Genomic DNA, 16380 nt, shown 5'->3' with positions numbered 1-16380 from the left:
GTTTTAATTGAACACATTTTACTTTTATTATCAAAAATATATTGATATGACATTTTGTGAATAAATGTTGTTCAGTGGATGTTAGAGGGATAGTTCCTCACTAATCTGTGGTACAATTCTAAAGGTGAGACCGCAAATAACATCCTGTTTTGCGTTTCCTTGACCACCAACTTTGCAGATCTCACATATTTTGCATTTAACTTGACCCAAAACATTGTGAATTCAAGCCTCTAACCAGAGACACTTTATTTCATTTCAACTCCCCAAAATTGATATTGGATTTTTTTTTGCATTTCTATGTGATAGTATAGCCAAAGACGGACAGGAAACAGGACAGAGAGACAGAACGACATGCAGCAACGGGCAGTGGGTCCAAATTGAACCCAGGTTGCTGTTTTTCAAGAAAACTTCACAAACATTTATAATTGTTATATTCAGTTTTTATTATGTAAAACTCTAATGGCTCATTTATTGCATGCTTACTCTCCCTTCTATCTTAAACTGGGAGAAGCAGATTAAATAGTTATGTTTAGTTTTTATTTTAATGGATTTTTAATGATTCAAGGTTGTGCTTTTGATTAAATACGCTGTTTACAGTACAAAGGATACTTCCTATTGTCTTTCTCCTATTTTGTTGATATTATCAACTCACAGTTCCTTAAAATATCAATAATGTCAGCTAAATGTGAATTTTCTGTGTCAACATAACATTTTCTCACACATTTTGAGTTCCAGGTGTAAAACTGTGTGAAATACAAAAATAGAAACAAACTACATCTTAGGGGGAAAAAAATTAAAAACAAAAGAAGCAAATGATAATGTTCCTGAGCAGTGACATCATCATATCGGTCTAAAACAGCCTAAGTTTTGAGGAGAGGCCATTTCCATGAGATAGTCTTCAATACGTGTTTCTATGTCTGAGTAGAGGTCTTCAGCTTGCTCCCTGAAAGGAGGATGCCACAGCCACAGCATGGTAACCCCCGCCACAGCGAGGAGGAGAAGGACGAACATACACACCTTCCACCAGGAGCCACATGGCGTCTAAATAAAGAGGGAAGAAATGTCAAAGTTAGATACAGTAATTAGGGATGAGTTGATTTAATTGACAGATCTGTAAAACTGAGGTTCTCCAAAAAATATTCGTACAAAAGTAACAATTTAAATCTTGTGTTTACCAGACATGTGCTCATAGGTTTCTTGGAATAATAACTCAGCATGAAAAAACATAAAGAATGACTAACTAAAGAATATCAGTCGACTAAAGACCAAAATGGCCCGGGAAGAGGAAGAAGGTGCAGCTGTCACAGTAATGTACATTTGAGTAGACAATAATAGTCGTTATTGCGGATGTTGTAGCTCATTTTAGCCAAATAAATTGGTACAAAAATGTGACAATGACAATGTGAGGGCGAATTAAAGCATTTGAGTATAGCAAGGACATATAGTTTCACATTCCCATAAATGCACACACGCACACACACACACACACACACACAGAGCTCACAGGTGTCCTGCGGCGGTGGCTGAGTTGCCGGAGCTCGTCCCTGCACTGCGACAGCCTGGCCTGGCTGGACTGACACTCCTGCTCCATGGCATGCAGCTCTGTCTGCAGTTCCTCGCACTGTACACACACACACACACACACACACACACACACACGCCACATGGAAGGTATGCATATGTTCATTATTTTTTGGCTGCAACTTACTTAAAATACATTCACAGTGCATGTGATTTTTAGAAATATGTGTGTACATTTCTAAAATGTTTTTCAGAAACAAGGGTAAGTAATATGAAATTAAAAGTAAATTAAGACTATGCATTAATAAATCATCTGTAAATGAGGGGGGTATTATCTTTATCAATATCTTATTATGTGAAACACTTAACTGTAATTATCACTTCTGTGGCATTTTGAAATCAAACAAAGCGTGAATGTGCCACAGTACGCTGTGATATCTCCACTGTACCTCTCTCTCTTTGAGTTGGAGTTTCTCCTGAGTGTGACGGAGCTGCTCCTCCACCTGACAGTCTCTCCTCGCTGTCAGTTGTGGCTCTGCTTCCTCTGACGTCAGACGCCCCTGCGTCGTGAAGTCATGGCTCTCATTGCTGCCATCTAGGCAACACAAAACAGTTTAAATGTATGATCCATGCTGCCTGCAGTATTCTAAATATTACAAAGGGTACAAACATGTGTAAAAACATGACTCTAAGGTATAAGCGTCTTGCCTGTGAGCTGCTGTATTTCCTCTCTTAAAATCTGGTTGTCCTCTTCCAGCAGGCAGACGTTGTACTGTAGCTCCTGCTTCTCTTGTCTCAGTGACACCACCTCCTCCCTCAGCTCTGCCTCTCTGCTTCTGCACAGCTGCACAAAACAAACACGTTTTTCAATTCAATTTTCCCTGAAACTTCTGGCTATCCACATGGTCACACACTATATCGTACCTCCACTTGGCTGTGCAGCTGTTGCAGCTGTTCATTACTGAGGTGCTGGTTCTCCCTGAGCTGTCCAGAGCTCAGCTTTAACTCCTCATAAAGGCTCTGCCACCTCATGGCCTCTGCCTTTGCTGTTATTAGTGCTTCCTGGTGGCAAAAAATATAAAGTATCTTCAATATGCAGCTGAAATATTTTCAACAGAACACATTCATCACCGGAAAACCCCAAGTAAGTCAGTGACACCGATGTGTCTTTCAGCAGAGTCATATAGAAACTGTGTTGCTGTTTATTTTTGGGGGTAAAAGTTAGATATCTGACCTGCATTGTCTCAGCCCTGCTGAGCGCCTCAGTTTTCTCCTGTGTGACCTGCTGCAGGGCGATCAGAGCCCTCTCCTCATACACCAGCTTCTGCTTCTCCATCTGTACCACCAGTTTCTTCACTCCATCTTTGGGAATCTTCTGTAGGGACACAGCACTGCTCAGTTAAACCTAAATATTCTTCTTCACGGGGTGAGATGCAAACCAAAACCACAGAGTAGACACTGCACTATCACTGCATCAAAGTGTGAAGGTGTAGAGCAGGTTAGCAGTTTTAGGAAGTACAAAACATTTGGGTTGTTGCATTCAAATAATATGAAGAACATTAAAAAAAAAAAAACTTTCAGTGGTGTGTCTTTACCACCAGCTGCTGTTCTTACCTGCAGGCAGACTTGCAGCTGCGCCTCTAGAGCCTTGATCTTGTTTCTCAGTAGGTCTTCTTTGCAGCGAGCCTGTGTGGGTTAGAAAGGAAATGACTGACTGTCACGCTGTAGGCTGCAGATGGAAAATTAATGGTTCAACTACCAGAATCTGTGACAGTCTGTTCTTTCACTGTCTGCGGCACTCACTGGTGCACAAAAGGAACTTGCAGCATCAGTGAGCCTCAGGAAAGATCACAATTTGTGCACTTTTTGCACTGAGTGTGGAAAATAACATATAAATTGCTTGATAATAACATACCTGAGTGAGAATGAAAAAGCACAAATTAAATAAGATAAACGTCTAGATTCTCAGCTGTTCAAATTACAATTTAAACACAATAAAGCAAATCGGGAAACACCAATATTTACATTCATTCATTACAGCCAGAGTATCAAAAAGAGAGCTAATGAGGATGCATAGCACCTTTAACATCTGCGGACTGTCACGCCCTTCCTGTATAAGAATGACAGCTTGCAGTCGTCCTATGCAGTATAAGTTAGAGCGGAAGCAGGAAGCTCCAAACCACAGGGCTTCCTGACGCAGCAGCCATACAATGCTGTGCACACGACTGTGACATTTGCAGTACAAGATCAACTAAAGAAACAGCAGAACCTCATAAAACATGAGATATGTGTTTGGTATTTGGAAACTGTAACTGTGAAACACTGCGGATGTGTTTGATGATAGCCTGTGTATAGTGATGAGGAGTCTTTCTTACCGTCCATATTTTGCTCGAGGAGTTCATGAGGTTTGACGTACCCTCCTGGAGGGCGGCCAGCTTCTTCCTCACGGCCTCCTCCCTCCACAGGGCTTCCTGGCAGAAAACACACGGCAGAAGAGAATAAGATAAAAACAACATGCAAATACTAAGTGTAACTAAAGCCAGTTAGCATATTATGTTGTAACCTGATATTTAAACAGTGGTGAAAGAAGTAAAAGTAGTAATACCACAGTGTCTGACATTTACAGTGAATAACATTTTGAATACTTCTAACAGAGTACTTCTACACTTACTTTATTACTTTATTTATTTAAAGTAATAAATGTTTGTCTGGAGAGTAAGACGCCTTAGTCAGAGGCTTCAGAGCGAAAAAAGAAAAAAAAGGTGGCACATGGTAGAGACCCAACACACACAATTCTTATTAAATTGCTCTGCTGCACTTTTTATTATCTAAATTTTTAACTTCCATTGATATATGTAATGCTTCTAATTCATTTGTATGTCCGTTCAATGTGAAGCACATGGTGCCTTTAATTTCTTTGTTGTAAAGCACTTTGTGCTGAATTTCATGTATGAAAGGTGCTATACAAATAAAGTTTATAATAATAATAATAATAATAATAATAATATAACACATTTTAAAAACAGCAGTTTACAAAGTGCTTCAACAGAGAGCAGTGAATTACACAGAGAATGACGCCATAAGGATAAAAACAATTCTTATGTTAAAAGAAAAACAATAAGAGACAGGAACAATCACAACATTCTCAGATACACAGAAAATAAAGGTAAAAGGAGTAAAGAAGTAAAAAGTGAAGAAGTAAAAGGAGTAGTAAGATAGAAAGCATTACATAAAAGCAAGACTATAAAAGTGGGTTTTAAGAAGTGATTTAAAATAATTAATATTACTGCTTTGTAGCTTAATTTATAACTATACAATATATTATTTGTTGATAAAATTGTGTATTGATCTGAATCTGTAAAGTAACTAGTATTTAAAGTTATAAAATACATGATACAGGGTAAGTAAGTACAATGTTTCCCTCTGTATTGTAGTAGAGTAAAAGTACCTTCATAATGACTTTCCTTCACTGTATTTAAATGGTTATCACATCCTTATTGTATATATCCTTTGAAAATAAAACTAACACTTTTTTTGTGTGTGTCAAACATTAAAAGGCAGGCTATTTACTGAACACACTATGGTGCTTACAGTACCTGTAGGAAATATAATCAAACTTCAGCAAACTAATTAAGTCAAACTTATTTAAATTATGTCAGTTAAAGTTACACAGCAAAATCTAGCTAACGTTAGCAACTATTAGCTACAGGTCATACAGTAATTTAAGATAAAAAACAAAGCAAAAACTATACAACTTTTGCTTATTTAATGGCCACTTTAGCCACTAGTAGGATAGAAGTAAATGTTGTGTAACAGTAGAAAAAGAAGAGAAAAGTCACAAACTTATTTCAGTAATGTCAGTTACACAGCTAATTATAGTTATTTTCAGCCACTGTAGCAACAAGTGATACTTATTGGATAATGTTCAAGGGTAAAATGTTGTGTAGCAGTAGCACAAGTAGAAAAAAGGGCATAGTTATTTCAGAATTAACCAGATACAGAAGCTTCAGGCCACAAAAATTGTAGAGGAAAACCTACTTTTGGTTATTTACCGCCACTGTAGCAGTGGCTGACTGCTACATGAGCTCTTATGAGCTATTTTTGTTGTTATCATTATATTTGTCCAAACAAATGTAGCTTTAGTTGTACCAGGCATTAAAATGAACAAGAAATTGAAGAAAACAATGGTCTAATATTTTTTCCATGACTGTACTTTTGGTTATTTACAGCCGCTAGCAACAACTGACACTGTGATGGTAAATTGTAAAATGTAGTGTTACAGTAGGACAAGAAGTGAAGAGTCACAAAGTTATTTCAGTTATGTCACTTAAACAGATAATCTAGCTGCTGTCCATATGCTGCAGGCACCAGACCAGGTGAGGCTGTGTCAGTGTGTGTTCACCTGAGAAACAGTATCTTAACTTTTCATTTATAACAGAAATTGTGTGAGTTTACCTCCAAGTAGTCAGTCAACATCTGAAGATCCTATTATGTGAGAGAGAAGAGACATTAAAACAGTTGTTAGTTGTATAGTTTCATCTTTTTTTTCTTACTATTTAGATTTAACCCCCCAGAGAATAAACCGTTTGAAACTTACCGACTCCTTGATACTGACATAACCAGGCCTGGACAGAAGAAAACATCTCATTATAGAAATATAAAATATTGATCACAGCTGGGTCTGGTATCAAATTTTCAGATTTAAATTCAACTCACTCTGTTTGCATACTGGTCTCTTGTAGTATCTTTTTGATGGTGACTTTTTGGTGAATATTTTCTGTTAGGGTGGTTTTCTTCATGCTTGTCTTTTGAGCTTTGAGAGACAGTTAAAAATAAAAGGCATTATTAGAATGAAAGATAATCTGTGGTGGAAATTTTATACAGCTGAGAAAGTCTTAGTTTTACCATGAACACTATTCTCTCTTTTGTCTGTGCTTTTCGTCCTTTGCTGGTTTGATTCCTTCGTCGTTGGTGTGGAGGTAGATGCTTGCTTCCTTGCATGGCCTTTCTCCTGCCTCATCAGTGTTACCTGGCCAGACCATAATGCGGCCTGCCATGAGGAGAAAGAAGAAGATGCAGGTATTATTTACTCTGGATGTAGATCTGGTGAAATAACACATATCGTCAAAGGATATTTACCCAGTTGCTGGTGCTTGGGCCCTCAGCTTTACTGCTGTTTGGTGTTAAAGTCATTATTGGATGCTTCCCATTTGCTGTGGGAGTATTCTGAATACGTGTATGCAATGTCTCTGAGTTGATGATTGAACTGTGATGTTTCATTGAAAATGTCTTTGGTGAGGGAGTTCTCCTCGAGGAATAGTTTGCGGTATTCAAACCACACGGCTCTGGGCTCACTGATCTCCTCCTCAGAAATTCAAGATGCCTCTTTTCCTTCAGGTCGTTCTTTATCTGTCTTGTGTCAAACTCTCTTGTGGGGCTGCGACACGAAGTCACGTTGTTACGTCCTCGAAGGTGTTCACGTTTCACTGCTCTATAATCCACTATTTGGTCAAAGGGTTTCACTGGGGAGAGCTGTATTCCACTGAAAGCCAGGGCGTCCATGGCAGCTCCTCTGGCTGTTACAGTGCCTCGAGCCTAAAATGACAATGCATGCGAAAAAGGATAGTAACTACAAACAATGATGAAATATACAGTACATAAACAATAGAGCTGTTATCATACCAATTACAGAAGTGTATAAAATGTTACAGGTAGCTTGAAAATATTATTTTTAAGCGTTGCAAGGTGCAAAATGATGGTATAGACTTTACACAAAAAGATGAAACTGTATATAACAGTATAGTTTTCTTTTTTTCATAGACAGAAAACACATAGACAGAGACTTTTACCTACTTAAACAAAGGAACGTGGAAAAGTTAGTGCTTGTGCTCCAAACGTTTGTGAGCAGTTTGCATAAAATATGGCAAAATGCAAAGCCTTAACATTAGTATCTCCTAAATTTAGGATGCTCTGTGTTGCACAGAAATGCATTTTCTTTGTAAACCATGCTGGTAAGGTGTACTAGAAGCAGCTGCAGTTGTAGTAGTAGTAGCTTGTATAGTAGCACTTTTAGTAGTCGTAATAGTGAAGTTAAGGTAATAGTTGCAGTGGTTGCACTGTTGTTGTATTTTGTCAGAAAGCTCCTTTAAGTATAAGAGTTACTTAAAATAGACTAGGCCCCAGCAAGTGTTCAGGAAAGAGAAATGTATAAGATAATGCAAATACAAAATGTTGCTTAATAAGCAGAAAACCATGAGAGAAACCTTACCTACAACGCCATCTCATTCAGTCGGGAAAAGTCTTCATGAGGTGACTGAGAAGTCATCCATTTCCTCACTCTTCTGAAACGGTGTCCGGGGCTTTTCGTCTGTGTTTCACATGTAGCTCTTTCTGTTGAGCATAATTTTACAGGAAGTGGAGAGAACCACAGCGTCATATGTTCCTCTATCTCACCAGCCACTCGCATCAAACTGATGCCATACACGGGTGGGCCCCAAGATTACACACAGACCTCGACTATTCCCCCTGCACACAGACACACGCCACATGGGACCGAGAGCTGAGCACGGTGTATGTGCTTGCTTCTTGGACATTTTTATTTAAAACAGTGTAATTTTTCCTCATATTTGGCGAAAGATTTAGATATGATGAAGCTGTAAATTATATCAGCTTTATTGTACCACAGTATAGGCCTACAATAACACATTATGCACATACTGCTATACTATACCATATTCTGATAATCTGTTTTTTATTATTACTACTATTACATTGTATCTCATAGTATGTTTTCTACCTCATTCTATACTGTACCATATGAGGCTGTACCATGTTAATATGTCACTGTCTTATCACATCATAGACAAACTCAAATTTTGCTATATTAATACAGTCAAGAAGTATCATTACTTAATCACACATTATTCTAGTGTATGCTGCTATTAATCATACTGTGTCACCTTACCTCCAGACTTTGTCTTTAATTTTTTCTTTTATAAGTTAGGTCTTTTACTTTCACTATTTGTATTTACCATTCACTTTATTGTTTCATTGTTTCCTATTTTGTTTTAGGTCGTGCTTTTTAAAAATGCCAATGTCTTGTCTCAGTCAAAAACACCCAATTGCAGCCAAATAAGTTAACATTTTGCTATGATGGTTGTTTCTTACAGTAGTTTATTCCTTGAAGGCTGTGTTAAATACAGTCATGGAAAAAATCATGTTCATTTTAATGCCTGGTACAACTAAAGGTACATTTGTTTGGACAAATATAATGATAACAACAAAAACAGCCCCTAAGAGTTTAAGTTAAGAGCTGATATCTAGCCAATTTCCATGATAAAGTTTTTGGTTATTATCAAGAATACCATGGAAAATGGCTACCTTTATCTACCTTTAGTTGTACCAGGCATTAAAATGAACAAGAAATTGAAGAAAACAAGGATGGTCTAATATTTTTTTCCATGAATGTATATTAATATGAGGGTTTTCAAGATTAATTATTGATTAATGAACTCAAAGCAATTAATTAATTAACTCAAAACAAAACCGGATCTTAGCATCATATCGTCACACTATTAAAATATTGGCCTAAGTAATTTTTTGTCAAAATAGTTTTTTTTTTGTTGCCTAAATCATCTCCTGATGACGCCGGCCACCGATGGTAAAATCGCTTACATCCTCAGTTGATCAGATCATGTGATTTTACCCCTTTAAGATAATGGCCTATGTCAAGTGTGTGACTTAAGCAGATTTATTATGCCTAAGTCAAAATAAAATGTGACTTAGACAATTTTTGAACATGCCTTTGTGACTTAAGCAATATATGGTAACACTTTATTTTGAAGGTGTCTACATAAGAGTCACATGAGCATGTCATAAACATGACATGGGATGTGTCATGGACATTAATGACGCTTTAAAGTAACATTAATGCTCATGATACTTGTCATGTCATGTTTCTGACAGGCTTGTGTGCCTCTTATGTAGACACTTTCAAAATAAAGTGTTACCATATCTTGTTTAAGTCACAAAGGCATGTTCACAAAATTGCCTAAGTCATTTATTTCTCTTAAGTTACATAATCCACACACAGTGTTATTACGATGCCAATAGCCATCCTTTGTTCCAACCTTTTTGAGTGAAATGATCAATAAATGTCATATGTTACACTTTTGGTGAAGTTTTTTGTGTTTCCTGCAAAACTTGAAAAATGAGTTAGGCGATTATTTTAACAGGGTGACGAAATATAATCTCTCCATTAATGCCTTTATTACTACAATTAGTCTAATGAAAATTGGATAGTGATACATATATTTTGCGTGCAGCGCCATCTTGTGGCCGCTTTCTCTAACAGCGCTTAAAAATAGAAGCTCTTCTCTACTCTCGCGATACTTCAGGCGGTTATCTCGTGTTTCCGCCATCCTTGTGGCTCTTTGCAGAAGGGCACGAAGAGGCCGAAACAAGGTGCCCAGTGTAGCAAGAACTTGGCACATCATCCTTCAGATATGCTGTCCAGGATCGTGATTTTGTCGGGTATGCATTGATCTTGCTTCTATTGATTAATGAAACTGACTTAGCTGTGGCATAACCAAACTGTCAATCAGGAGGAATAAAAGTTTAGAGTGAAGCTGAAGGGTAAAGTGAAGGCCGCACATTGAATGAGAGACATGCTAATGCTAGCTTTAAGTAGCTAACGCATACAATGTATTAGCTCTGAAACTGTAGCTAGTTTATTGCTTATATACATATATTTGTGTCGACAGGTAATGGTAATGCCTTTGACTGTATTTCTAGCAGACATTACTACCAGTTAGTTGCAGCTTAGTTGGATGGAGATAGCAACCGGTAGCAAACTTAAGCTATTCTAGCTAGCGTTAGCTTTGCACGCCTGTAAATGTCACCTTTTTGACAGCTAGCGTTTGTGGGTTTTGTGCTTTTTACGTAATAAGGATAAACTTGACCTGCTTCATAATGCAAATCCATTAAAAGTTGTTTTTTTTAATGCTTTCACAGGTTGTTTGTTTATAGATTTAAAGCCCAGCTGCGAACACTCGTTTATATGAGTTGATATTATGCTATCATGAAATCCTGCAACTGTGTTTCTGTAACTGTCTTTTGTCACTTTACAGTTAAGTTATATTCATTTGGTTGCCAGTTTATTGGCTGCGCTTGGCTAATGCAACAATCCTGAAATAAATTCAACCTTCATGAAGGTTATTATGGTCAGCCTTTGTTGATAATTGTTGCTTAGTCAAGAAAAGAACTAACAGATTAAACAAGAATGAAAACAAGCATTAGTTACAGCCATTAATTTAACTCATTGTTTCCTCTGTTTGCAGCCAATGGCCTGAAGAGCAGCGGCCCCCTAGGAGCTGGGTATGTGTCTGTAGAAGTACTTTTATTTATTGCATTTGCTACTGACGTGATATATTTTAACAGAAACAATTGTAAATCCGATGTTTTACTAGAAGTTGATATCATTGTCCCCCACAGTCTGGTCCAGGCATCCCGTTCCCTGCACACAACGTCCCAGAGTCTGGCCCCATTGCCCCCTCTGCCAGAGAAGGGAGGCCAAGTCCGTCATGGCATTTTCCCAGAGGAGCTTTTCCAGCTCCTGTACCCCAAAACTGGAGTCACCGGTCAGTGCAATGAAGAGTACTTAAATTCCTCTTTATCCCCTAAAATAACGAACAGCCATTATTATATTATTAGCTACCAAAACTAGAATATCTATTCATTCTCATTAGAAAAACAAACATGTAAGCAGAGTAGATTTCTAACTTAAGTTTAATAATGCAGCATCATGCTATCGAATTCAAATTCTAGAATCAAATTTTTTTTTCTTCATTTTATGTGTAAGTTCTAAATAAATAGTCCCAGATTTCATTATAAAAATGCACTGGCAAACAAAAGTTTTGATCCCTGATTTAAAAGAATTTGGAGTTGAAGATGACCTTAAATACGTCTGAATTTGTTCACATATGTGACGATACAAACTAAGTGCTGCTTGTCTGTTTCTAGTTTTGACTCTTTGAATATTGGTGTAATGTAAAACAGGCTTGGACTCACATGAGACATTAGACATTATAGTAATGTAAAAAAAAAATTGGTGCAACATGTTGACACTGTGAGACAAAGCTGACCATGGATTAGTACTGTGTCCCACAACAGTATTGTTGTTTTACATGCCTTAATGCTGTTTACCTCTGCAAATGTGTAAATTCTCATCAGAAATGAAACAAATTTAATTGATTTTTTCCCCCCTCACTAGGACCCTACATGCTGGGTACTGGCCTCCTCGTCTACTTGCTTTCCAAGGAAATCTATGTCATCAATCATGAGACCCTTGCTGCCGTCTCCATTGGTGGCGTCATCGTCTATGGTGTCAAGAAATTCGGCCCAGGTGTTGCAGCTTTTGCTGACAAACTCAGTGAGGTAAACTGACATGGCAAATAAGTGGATACTTTAAGATTTCAGATTAGATTGTGTGTTTTTGTTCAGAAATTCAAGTTTAAAGCACTGTTCAAAGATCATTAGCCTTCTCTTGTGCATGGCCTTTGCCGGCACCCTTGTGATGCTGTTGTGTGTGTTTGTGTTTGTAGGATAAAGTGGCCAAGGCTCAGGAGGTAAAAGACCTTGCTATGGCAAGTCTGGCTAAGGCTATTGAGGATGAGAAGAAGGAACAGTGGAGAGCAGAGGGAAGATCACTGCTCTTTGAAGCTAAGAGGGTAAGCAGCATCGACTTGTCCTTTTTTTATTTTTTCTAATATCTTCATATATTGTTCATAATGTACAGCTTCATATTGACTGCTGGAGGCTTCCCAGCATCATTATGTGATTGTAGACATTTATCGACCTCTGCTGGCAAAAAGGAGAAATTGCAACAACATCACAGAGAGCCCAAAATAACCTGCAGTGGCCACTGTGAATGTATGGAGCTGCAGTACTAGGAGAAAAAAAATATTAATATCATACAAAAATAAAGTCCATAAATAATTAGTCAACACTGATCTATGCAACACACCAGCCAGCTGTCTCACTGACCTGCAGTGAGATACAGTCATGGAAAAAATTAATTAATTCAATTTATTGTTATTTTTAATTTCTGGTACAACTAAATGTAGTTCTATTTGGACAAATGAAATAATAACACGAATGGCTCATAAGAGTTTAATTTAAGAACTGACATCTAGCCATTTTCCATGGTTTTCTTAATAATGATTTTGGTTATTATCAAGAAAACCATGGAAAATGGCGAGATATCAGCTCTTAAACTAAACTCTTATGAGCTATTTTTGTTTATCATTGTATTTGTCCAAACAAATGTACCATTAGTTGTACCAGGCATTAAAATGAGCAAGAAATTAAAGAAAAAGGGTGGTCTAATATTTTTTTCCATTACTGTATTTGCTTCTCGTTATTACATTTTGTAACTAAATTCTGGGTGTGTATATGAAAATTGTTTTCTTCAAAGGTACACTACTGCTCAAAAGTTTGGTATCCGCTGTTATGTTGTGTTTCCTCTTGCCTTCAATAATTGCTATCATAAGGGAGACGCAACACATTTTTCCCCCCGTCATGTTTTATTCACTGTGGCCTCGTTATTCACTGCATTATGTCAGCCCTGCTTCTCTCGGGTAACGGCACAATCAATAGAAGTAGGGAGAACTCAAAGATCTCACATATTTCTACAGTGTGGTTACATGCACTCTTCTTTTCCTCTCAGAACAATGTGGCCATGCTGTTGGAGACCAACTACAGAGAGCGGCTACATATGGTGACCAATGAGGTGAAGAGGCGCTTGGACTACCAGGTTGCCCTGCAGCATCTGCACACCCGTATGGAGAAGGAGCACATGGTCAACTGGGTGGAGAAGAGTGTCGCCAGCAGCATCACACCTCAGCAGGTCAGTCTTTATGGAACTGTCTAAAGCCTCCACTGGCGATGATTCTCCGTTTAGGTGTTTATAGATACTGTTTAATCAGCTTTTTGGAGAAATTAGGTTTGCAATTTTAGAATCGTACCATACTAGACCAAGTATAAGACAATTAAAAGATGACTTTTTCCACCATCCATTTTTGTAAGAATGTGGTATTTTTCTATGGCACCAAATTCCATTGTCAGATTTTACACTTTAAATTTACTTTATCAGTTACTTCCAATATTATTCTGTTCCTTTCCAGATGAACCACTCTTTACATCAGCATAGATAAGATCCTCCTGACAGCATTTACAGCTGCATCTCAATAAATTAGAATATCATGGAAAAGTCCATTTCCAGTAGTTCAAGTCAAACAGCCCCAACCAAGTATTGAGTGCATATAGATGGACATACTTTTCAGAGGCTAACATTTCCATATTAAACATACCTTTAAAAAATTGGTCTTTTGTAATATACATTTTTTTTGAGACACTGAATTTTAGGTCTTCATTAAATGTAAGCCATAATCATTAAAAAAATTAAATGCATTAAGACATGAAATGTTTCAATCTGTGTAATGGATCTTTATGTGTTATTCCACTTTTTGAATTGAACTACTGACATAAATAAACTTCCTATGATATTCTTATTTATTGAGATGCACCTGTATTTGGAAAGAAAATGTGTTACCCATATGACTAATTGCAGCAAAAGCAATGCAACATTTAAAAGACTTGCCCTACATACACAAAAAACCCCACTATCAAGCCTGTTTTGCAGCCAATAAATGTTGGGCTCACTGTACCGACATGTCTGCACTTCACCCCACGAGAGTGTTAACTGCATGCTTCACGACAGTGCTGCATATTATCAAGGAGGAAAAGAAACTAACCAGTATTCCCTCATTCAGCGAGTGAAGAGGGCAGAGCCCAGCACCAAGTCCTCATCGAGAGGGGGCTTTTGGTAAAATGTGGCGGGACTCAATATTTCAACTGACTTTAGTAGTTTAAACAACAGAAACTCAACTCTGCTGCTGTTATTACAGACGTGAGCTAACCACGGACACTCGTTCATGGCGGTGCACTGCCGGAGAATATTGGGGAAACACTGCGGGATGGCCCAGTGGGAGCACCATAGTTGTGTGATGACTAGTTCTGAAGTGCTGAATTGCCTTTAAATTAGGCATTTATGTGGCACTAAATCAAGTTGGAGCGTATGTTGTTGTGGATGTTTGCTTGAGGAAAGTTCCTCTAACATTCCTCTTTTTAGAGCAAGCCATGTTAAATTACTTTACTGGCTAGAGTAATTTCTCCGACTGCTGTGTTTCATCTCGTCTCTCACGTTGTTTGTCGCTCACCGACTTGAGTTGCAAAGTTTTCTGGGCCACTAAACCAGTGGGAGGATGTACAGATAAACATTATAAAGAATAGTTTGGACTTGTATCGTCCCTAGTAAAGAAACCTTCCCCACTCTATTTATTAAAGCCCCTTACTACCATAATATTTAGTATAGCTCAAACGATTTAGTTCATCCCAATGCATAGTATGTGAAATGCAGTATGCCAAAAAATACCAGGATGACTTACTGCATCAGGTCACATTTTGTTGTATGCAAGCCAGCATGTTGTTCTGGCTATTCTGAACCATGTATAATTAAGAAGGTGTTCATACGTTGTAAGGGCAGCTGCAGCACATACACCAAATAAAAATTTTTGGAACGCAGCAATAGTTTCATTTCAGCTTTATTTCCAACAAAAGAGAATCATTAAAATGTTTTCATTTTTCATGCACAATAATCCCAATTGTCTTTATGAAAAAGTTATTTGATGAATTTACTGACTTCTTACATCATCTTACAGTCTTGTACGTATGTCAACTTTATATCTGTTTGTTTGTTTGTTTTTAGGAGAAGGAGAGCATCGCCAAGTGCATCTCAGACCTGAACGCTCTGGCCAAGGCCACTCAGGCCAAAGCTACAGCCTAAACTGTCAAGTCTTCAGAGAAGACTTCTCTAATCCCTGACTCATGGTCCCAAGAGGAGACATTCTTTTTCCTTTGCAGAATAAACTATTCCCTCTTTAAAGATTGTCTTGTGTCATGGGTGTGTACAGTATTTACACGTCAGCTGATGATAAAAAATAAATGGTTCTCTTATTCAACTGGCGAGTTTGTGTTTTTCCATTTAAAGCAATGTTAATTTTTTTCATTCAGCATGTAGTTTAACCTTTGCTTATGCGTGTTGTCAGTGACGTCAGGTATGAATGTGGAACATACTTGCATTTTTATAGCAGTAATAAATTGCGCAGCAGCAACATAATTGCATTTTGTGGCGCACTTCAGACCTCTGATCATCCTGAAGGCGATACTGAAGCTTTTCCAAACCTTTGGACTCATAATGAGCCACAGATGTGCTGCCTTTCACCAAGCTCAAATGCTTAACCTTGAATGACAAATCGGGCCAAGCCTCCTGATCCGTCACTCCCCGTCAGATCGTTGCACTTTGAACCAGGTGCCTTCTAGCAGGAAGTCAAGGAAATTTTCTCGGCAGACTGTGAGGAGCAGATGCTTCATTCTTGGTGGAAAATCTGTTCGAAAGAAGGGAAAGATGGCACCGGAGCAGAGTTGACAGGTAATGATGTGATTAGAGGCTATAATGAAGGGATGTTAAATAAATCTTGACTGATGGTGGCATTACATCCTGTGTAAAAATGGAAATGTGTTTTTTTCAGAAAGTGCGTTGTTGACAGGAAACTCATCTTGCAGCCTGCATACAATCCAGTTTATGACTGAGCAGGTGTTTGTTTTTTATTTGCTTTAAAATACCCTTTTTTGATGATCTCTCATTTATTCTGATCTTAGACCTGTCAGGAGCTGATCTGTCTTCAAGATAGAGTGATAATTACTGAATATTTGTTCATTTTAACCCTGAATTTATAACTA

At 37.8% G+C, this 16380-nt stretch overlaps 2 protein-coding genes across 3 annotated transcripts; one reads left to right on the top strand and one right to left on the bottom strand.

Moving 5' to 3' along the window:
• Window positions 1-244: 244 nt before the first annotated feature.
• On the bottom strand, window positions 245-7910 carry LOC131971651 (TRAF3-interacting JNK-activating modulator). Of its 2 annotated transcripts, none has more exons than XM_059333183.1 (14): window positions 7790-7910; window positions 6661-7116; window positions 6427-6571; window positions 6238-6334; window positions 6119-6146; window positions 5977-6006; window positions 3897-3992; window positions 3136-3207; window positions 2756-2896; window positions 2446-2583; window positions 2230-2365; window positions 1971-2116; window positions 1496-1621; window positions 245-1041 (listed from the first exon to the last, which is right to left on the bottom strand). In XM_059333183.1, the coding sequence occupies exons 2-14, from the start codon at window positions 7081-7083 to the stop codon at window positions 841-843; spliced, it is 1779 nt and encodes a 592-aa protein (XP_059189166.1). In that variant the 5' UTR covers window positions 7084-7116; window positions 7790-7910; the 3' UTR covers window positions 245-840. The 2 variants fall into 2 exon arrangements, with proteins under 2 accessions (XP_059189166.1, XP_059189167.1); XM_059333184.1 differs by having other exon boundaries at window positions 1505-1621.
• Window positions 7911-9930: 2020 nt separating this feature from the next.
• Window positions 9931-15599, top strand: atp5pb (ATP synthase peripheral stalk-membrane subunit b). Its single transcript, XM_059333185.1, has 7 exons — window positions 9931-10053; window positions 10860-10896; window positions 11014-11159; window positions 11792-11955; window positions 12123-12248; window positions 13247-13426; window positions 15347-15599. The coding sequence occupies exons 1-7, from the start codon at window positions 10026-10028 to the stop codon at window positions 15422-15424; spliced, it is 759 nt and encodes a 252-aa protein (XP_059189168.1). The 5' UTR covers window positions 9931-10025; the 3' UTR covers window positions 15425-15599.
• Window positions 15600-16380: the final 781 nt, after the last annotated feature.

The sequence above is a fragment of the Centropristis striata genome, chromosome 5 (genome assembly GCF_030273125.1).
Source record: "Centropristis striata isolate RG_2023a ecotype Rhode Island chromosome 5, C.striata_1.0, whole genome shotgun sequence".
Taxonomy (NCBI): domain Eukaryota; kingdom Metazoa; phylum Chordata; class Actinopteri; order Perciformes; family Serranidae; genus Centropristis; species Centropristis striata.
This window is presented reverse-complemented; position numbering and strand designations above follow the sequence as displayed.